At 50.6% G+C, this 7743-nt stretch overlaps 1 protein-coding gene across 1 annotated transcript in view; it reads right to left on the bottom strand.

Annotated features, from left to right (window-relative positions):
- Nucleotides 1–5461, bottom strand: part of FBXL7 (F-box and leucine-rich repeat protein 7) — a 551162-nt gene extending 545701 nt beyond the window's left edge. Inside the window, exon 1 of the mRNA XM_006895008.1 lies at nt 4956–5461. Coding sequence (XP_006895070.1) covers nt 4956–4992 — 37 coding nt within the window. The 5' untranslated portion in view covers nt 4993–5461. The remainder of the gene's footprint in view (nt 1–4955) is intronic.
- Nucleotides 5462–7743: the final 2282 nt, after the last annotated feature.

Here is a 7743-nt window from a genome sequence, read left to right as displayed (position 1 = left end):
AATTACGTGCTATGCATCAGAGAGTTGGACAGTGAATAGGGATGATAGAAAGAGAATTGATGCCTTTGAGCTGTGGTGCTAGAGAAGAGTGTTGACTATACCATGGACTGCTAGGAAAACAAACACATTTGTCCTAGAGAAGGTGAAGCCAGAATGCTCCTTGGAGTCAAGGATTCTGAAGCTTCATCTGTCATACTTTAGGCATGATGCAAGGAGGAACTGGTCCTTGGAGAAGGACATCATGTTTGGGAGAGTGGAGGGACAGCACAGGAGAGGAAGACCCTCGATGAGATGGATTGATTCTGTGACTGGAGTGGTGGGAATGAGTGTGTTTGAGATGGCTAGGTTGGCACAGGATAGAAGGGTGTTTAGGGCTCTTGTACATAGGGTCCCTATGAGTCACAAGTGACTCAATGGCACATAATAACGACAACAATAAAATTGATGGCTTATACCATTAAGTACAAAGACTATTCAACTCAGTACAACACAGTGGTTAAATGTGACAGCCAACACATTGACTCAAGACTCCATTTCTCCTCCCTGTAAGCTCCTGGTCCAAATGTTAACTTTTGTGTGTGTATGTGTGTGTGTGTGTGTGTCAGGGGGGTCTTCCTTTTTCTCCCTCCCAACACAAAAGCACAGGGACCTTTATCTGTTTCCATACACATATCAAGACTCTAGACACAGTTCTCAACTCCGTATAAAATTGGAAGACAACACAGATTCACTTGCTGAATGAATGACTGACTTGGCAGAGGTCATGAGTGTTGGGTCCAGACTCCACACCCCGCATGGTGCAGCTGTGTAATCTTGGGAAAATGTGGGTCCTCTCTGTTCCTGTGTTCCATCACTTGTAAAATAGGGAACCTGCGGATGTCTGAGCCACAGGAGGGCTGCGAAGATGAACAAAGTGTGCATCAAGAGCTTCCAATCACGCATGTATAAAGCAAGCTTTCAACAAACGTCCCTATTAGGATGGCAGGAGATGCGTCCCCAGGTGCTGATGGATTGGTGAGCATTTACACGCTCAGGACATCGGGCCTCCTCCGCACTGGCAGCATGGACCTACGATGGGAAAAGAGCCCTCAAAACACTAGAGAAGCAGATGGTAAGACTCAGGGTCAAACACCTTAACTGTGGCCTCATCAGCTTCAATTAAACAACATCTTGGACATCACAAAGAAGCTGGTAACTGTGTAAGTGCTACTGCCTGGGACCTGGAGGAACAGCATAAACACAACCATGAAGCCCCCAAGCCAGACAGCAGAGGGGAGGCTCTGAGGCCTTAAAAGGCAGAGAGAAAGAGGCTCCTCTCTTCCACTCACACAGATTTGTTTATTTGGTTTAACCGGAGTTCTGGCTAATGGTTTTAATGGCTGTGAGTGCCCCCAACTCATTCTGCTGATTTCCACCAAGGCTGGAACTCATACTTTTTTTTTTTTTAAAGTGAAAATTTGAAGCCTAGCTCTCCACAGAGGAGTTCTATAAGAGCATTCTCACCATTTACATGCTCACTTATATTTCTAGAAAGCTAATGACCAAAAGCAAAGCCAAAGACTCTTTAAGGGCCATAGAGAGTGAGTGCCACCACGAGAGGTAGGACAACTCACCTGAATATCACTAACACCTAAGACAACTTAGCAAACTGGAAACACCCAGTGTCCACACACGACCTGCCCCCAAATCATCACTGTTGAGTGCCCTTGTGAATCTAGGCAAAAGGGAGGGGGGATGCCACATAGTAGCAGGTTAAGTGTTGGGCTACTAATTCAAAGGTCAGCAGTTCAACTCCCCCAGCCATCCCTCTACAGGACAAAGAAAATGCAGTTTGCTCCAGTTCAGAATTGCAATCTCAGGAAGCTAACCTCCGTCTCTGTAAGTCAGTTATCGACTTGATGGCCATCATTTTTGTTGTTTTGGTTTGAGCTGAGAAGAGACATGAGAAGGAGTGAAAACAGAGGAGAAGGGAGAGAAGAAAAAAAATGGGAGGAGTATTTACTGATATCAGTGCAATAATAGCCTTAATGTTCCTATTTATGTAATGTTGTTGTTGATTGCTTCCAGTTGAGCACAACTCATAGTGACCCTCTGAATAAAAGGCCTGAAGTCCCTCTACAACTAACAACATTTATCAAAGTTCACAGAGTTTCCAGAGGCATGTTATTTAGGAATTGGTCGCCACTCCTGCTTACAAAATATATTGGTGTCTTTAAAAAAGCGAATACCCTTGAAGGGGTCTGTGAAGGGAATATATCAAATGTCCTCACTCTCAAGAAACAGATAACGACCAAGCATAGCAATAATGAATGGAGTTACTCAATTCTGAGAAGACCTTGAAAGGCACATGCTAACCTTTTGGTTAGCAGCCAAAACCAAAGGATTTGAGTCCCATCAGGCCTCCAATCACCAGTCTTTTGGTCGGTCGCCAAGCCTTTAACCTTCTGCTCCACCCAATATGGAATCTTTGCCCTCCCCTAAATGCGTCTTCATTCTCAGGCTGCCTGGATCAGAGTGAGGATAGCTAACGGTTCTGTTCCCTTTCTCTGAAATGGGGCGATTTGGATGAGAAAAATGACACAGAGACACCAAATTCCAAATAGGCCTGTCTGGATCGATTTTACAATTCAGTGATATAGTCGAACAAGGTTGACCTTACCCAATTACATACCCCATAACCAGAAACTAAACATCAACCCAAACTCTTGCCCTCAAGTCAATTCCAATTCATAGCAACTCTATAGGAAAGAATATAACTGCCTCCCGGGATGTGGAAGGCTATAAATCTTGACGGAAGCAGAATGCCTCATGTCTCTCCCAGCGGGTCCATCCCACTGACTATTCAGTTAGCACCGCCCACCATAACATGAGGAGTCCTGACAGCAAAGTGTGTTGTTACCTGCTGGATTGCTACAAGTCAGCAGTTCAATGCCATCAGCTGCTTCGTCAGAGAACAGCAGGCCAGTCTTTTCCTCACGACGATTCCCAGCTTTGGCATCTCAATGGAGAGTGGGTAATCGTGATTTAGAAATGAATTAAAGGTAGTGGGCACCGGACCCCTATTTAGGTGCAAAGCTGGCGCCCTTGAAAAGAGTTGATGCAAAGGAAACATAATGCATCCCCTTTTAAGCAAAGCATACAGCTAACTCCCCAAATTTCCCATGGAAGTCCTCGCATCAGCTGAGCACAAGAGGGTCCCCTCCACCCCTTGTAAAAAGTCCACAGTGTATCTAAACCCAATCCCAGTAAAATTTCACTCGAGCTGAAGTGAAAATGCAGAGGTAGCAGTTACGGGCAACAGCTGGAGAACATTAGTTCCCTGTCTCTGCCTCTCTCTCCCAGGGGTTGAAAATTCTGCTGTTCAGACAGGAAGTCGTCATATACCACACACTGCACGATGCGAGAAAGCTGGGATGGAAGAAGGGGTTGCAGGGGATTAGAAAGAGCATGTAGGGGGTTTGTTCCAGGAGGCACAGAAGTGAGTCTCTGAACCTCTTGGGTTGCCAGAACTCCAAAACACAACCGAAATTGACAAGCTCACACTCCAGCCGCTGAAAGCTTTTGAAGACGCAGGGAATGGGGGCTTCAGCTTTCCTTTCGCAAAAAATGTCTCAAACACAGAAACTTTAAAAAACTTTGGAGGAGTGGCCAGAAGCCCGTGAAAAATCTTTCTTCTTTTTTTTGGGGGGGCGGGGGAGGGCACTTCTTAGCTACCTGAAAAGACAACTTTTAATGGATTGTTAAAATTTCTTTTTTTCATAAAAGGGGAATTTGCATATCGTTGTCCTAGGCTAAAGAAAACGACCCTTTCCAAGCAGCCTGTTGGTGTAACTTATGAAAACCACGCATACAAGGAGCTCAAAACCTGATGACCCCAGGAAGAGCGATTTAAGGCTGGAAGGATTCGGCTGTAAAGCAGGCACAAACTGACGCCGAGATGTACCCATTCTCCAGACAGGGCTCAGCATTTCAAGAGGGGAGAGCCAAGTCTTCGCACCACCGCAAGACTAAGGGCCTTTCTGCATTCCTACCAGTTTGCGAGCGAGCACGGCCCCCACTTTAGTGACCGCCTCTTTTTGGGGGGCGGACTGCAAAACGAACCCTATTTCTCCCACTGCTCTCTCCCCGCCCTTCAGTGGAGTTCAGCAAAGACAAATCCTCCTGACTTCTGAACTGTGGAAAATGCCTTTGCCATATGCACAAGAGGGGCATGCAGTTAATCAATTGGGCTAGAACACTAACGTCTTATGCAAAGAGGGGGAGGAGGGGCGAAGGGGAAGCCAGCCTACCCATCCATCATTCTTTTAGGAGTGGGAGGAGTTTAAAGTTTCCCCCAACTTCCAAGTTCCCACTTGACAGGCAATATTTCTGTGCAATTTCCAGCCCCACAGAACAGATGGTCCTGTGCCCACCCTGAGCCCCGAGAGTCCAGACAAAGTCTCGAGCCACCCCTCGCTTTGCGGGGGCTTCTAGGTGGCCAGCTCCACGATAGCTGTCAAGCTAGGGGGCGGTGAACAGAAAAAGGAAACTTCTGCTTCCAAAAGTTTTTTCCTGCTACGAGAGTCCAATCAACTGGAGCACAAAGGCCTGGGAAAGTTTGCCCTGAGTTCTTTTGCAAAGGCGTCTTCGGTCCACTGCCAAACCAGCATCCTAACCCATATGCCTACAGAAGGGAGGTTAAGATACGAGGATGTGTTCCGAAAATACACAGCGAGAGTGCAACTTAACCAGTCCCAAAGACAGCCTAGAAAGCGTCTTCAAGAGCCCTCAATATGGGGAAGCATCCTCAGGGGCCGTGATAAAGCCGCGGCAAAGGGGAAGGTGATGGCCCGCAAGGGTACCCACACAGGGGTGCGCCCCTGGCAGTGTGTAAAAGCCTTCCTCCCGAGGCCAGAGGGTGCGAGGAAGGGGGAGGGGGGCGCGATCCGGGAGCCGGTGACGGACGGGCCACTCACCCTCACTGCCGTACTGCTTGCCATTGTTCGCGCCCATCCTGTCGCCGTCATGCCCGCCGTCTCCCTGGACACTCCATCTCTGGGGCGCACGGCCCGCGCGCTCCGCACAGGAAAGCCCGCCCGGCGGGACCTTTTAGCAGCACATTCCCCACGCTCCTCCCGACCGAGCTATGGCCAAATGGCCCTCACTCCGAAGAGGACGCTTTCAGTCACCTCTTGCCACTCCGGTTCTTCCAGACCGGCCAAAGACAGTAGCTCTCCTTAGAATCCGCACTCGGGAATGCAGGGCGCAGCGCGGTGAGGAGTCCGCGCCCCGGGGCCGCCCAGAGGCTGGCCTCGCCGCCGCCGCCGGGTCCCCATCCGCCTGCCCGATCCCCAGGCGGTGGGCGCAGCGCTTCGCGGGCGCTCCAGGCTCGGGCTCGGTGGCCTCCTCCAGGCGCCCCTGCGCGCACACACCTTCCCCGGGGAGGGCGCGACGGCCACTTGTTGCGGGTGCCCCGAGCGAGCAGAGACGCACGGCCCCGTGCGGCTCGCCCGCGGGCCGGACTTTTGTTAGCGCCAGGCGCCTCCTCTCGCCGCCCAGCGTCAATCACAGCTGGAGCCCCGGGGAGGAAGGCCGGCCCGGAGATGCGCGGCCTTTTAAAGGGGCAGCGCGCCTTTTCGGGACTACGGCTCCCGTCCCAATTTTGGCCTGGGGCTGCGGGCCAGGGGCGACTGCTCATGGAAGAGACGTGTGCGGTTGGCTCTGATTTACTATTGTTCCTGCACACTCTGAACCCCAAGTTTGCAAGATAAGCTTCCCAGGCGTCGTTTGCAGTTCCTTGGGTGTGGGTGCAAACATGACGTGCAAACATGGTTTAAGTGTGTAGGCTCTGGAAACAGATGCACTGGTGTCTGTGCTGTGGGACACATTTCAGGTCTAGATATATAGGCAGGCGTTCTCTGGTAGACGCCCCGGTTTGGTGACTGAGGCGGGGCGTGCAGAACGGAGAGAAGAAACTTTGCGAGGAGTCACCAGAGAACCCAAAACAATCGCCACCCTGCGAAGGAGGCTTCCAGGCCCTGAGCTTTCAACAGCTTCTGACCCAACAAGTGCGTTTTCTCCTTTTTGCTTCTTTCTTTTTTCTCCCTTTGAAGTTGATGTTATCCCAAAGACTCACGTGGCACTTCTGAGACTTGAAATGGCCCTTTGATGCGCCCTGGAAGCCCTGGTGCCGCGATGGCATAACCACTGTGGCTGCTGTTAACATGAAGGTCAGAGTTCCAATCTCTGCCAAAGAAAGATGTGGCAGGCACTGTGCCTCCTTCAAGAGTACAGCTCTGGACCCGATATGGAGCAGTTCTACTCTGTCCTGTAGCTTCACTATAAATCAGAGTTTACTTGATCACAGTGGGGGCGGGGATTGGGGGGACCGACGTGGGGGGGGGCGGAGGTGAGAGGGGGATGAGAGGGTGTGTTGATGGTGGTGGGGTGGTGATGGTGGTAGTGGAGATGGGGGTGATGTGGAGCTGGTAGTGGTGATGGCGGAGGTGGAAGTGGTGGTGGTGGAGATGGGGGTGGTGATGGTGGTGGGGTGGTGATGGGTGGTGATGGTAGTGGTGGAGGTGGCGGTGGAGGTGGGGTGGGAGTGGGGGTGATGTTGGGAGTGGGGTTGACCGTATGGTGGGGAAGTGATGATGGTGGTAGTGGTGAAGATAGTAGTAGTGGTAATAGTGGAGATGGGGTGATGGTGGAGGTGGGGGTGGTAGAAATAGTCGAGGAGGTGGAAAGAATGATGGTGAAGGTGGTGGAAGTAGGGGTAATGATGGGGTGGTGGTGGGATGGTGGTGGTGGTGGAGGAGGTGGTGGAGGTGGGGATTGGAGTTGTGGTGGAGGTGTGGGTAGTGGTGGTGGGGATTGGAAGTGGTGAAGGTGGGGTTTTGGAGGTGTGGAGGTGGGGGGTTGGAGGTGGTGGAGGAGGGGGTGTCTGTTGGGGTGGGGGTGGAGGTTGGGGTGGGATGGAGATGGTGGAGGTGTGGGGGGTAATGGTAGAAGTGGGGGTGGGGATGAAGGTGAGAGTCATGATGATAGTGGTAGAGGTGGAGGTGGGGTAGGGGTCGTGGTGAAGGTAGGGGTGGTGGCAGTCACGGTGGAGGTGAAGGTGGATGTGATGGTGGAGGTAGGGGTGGAGGTGGGGGAGGTGGTAGAAGTAGGGGTGGGGTGGGGGTGGAGGTTGAGGTGAGTGTGGAGGTGGAGGTGGAGATGGGATGGGGAGAAAGGAGGTGGGGGGAGGGGAGAAGATAGGGTGGAGGTGGAGGTGGTGAGGTGGAGGTGGTGATAGAGTGCATGGAGGTGGGGGAGGTGGGGGTGGTGACAGTGCTTCTTGAGGTCTTGATGAGAGTGATGATGGTGACAATTTTCTTCTTCTCCTCTTCCTCCCGCTTTTGTGTGTGCATGTTTCCTTCATTAAATGCAAAAAGGAAATTCTTCTTAATGTTTCATTCCCCTTTCGTAGAAATGCCTGCATTTTTTAAAATAACACTGCATTTTTAGTAAAGACCCTTGGCATTCCCCTAGCAACTTCCGATATGAGGAAGAAGGAGGAGAGCGCACTTCCTCCTTAGAAGTTTTAAGTGGTTCTGATTGAATTAAACTTTTTATATAAATATATATATATAAACACACAACAAATACATAAATAAACACACACATAAGTATCTATGTAATATATATGTGTGTAATAATTAAATGAATGGAAAATACAGAGTTTGTGTAATTAGCTAGTACTTAAAAACATAGAACCACATG

The sequence above is a fragment of the Elephantulus edwardii genome, unplaced genomic scaffold (genome assembly GCF_000299155.1).
Source record: "Elephantulus edwardii isolate Elephantulus edwardi_28Jun2011 unplaced genomic scaffold, EleEdw1.0 scaffold00153, whole genome shotgun sequence".
Classification (NCBI taxonomy): domain Eukaryota; kingdom Metazoa; phylum Chordata; class Mammalia; order Macroscelidea; family Macroscelididae; genus Elephantulus; species Elephantulus edwardii.
Note: the sequence above shows the minus strand (reverse complement) of the source record. Positions and strands in the feature narration are given on the sequence as shown.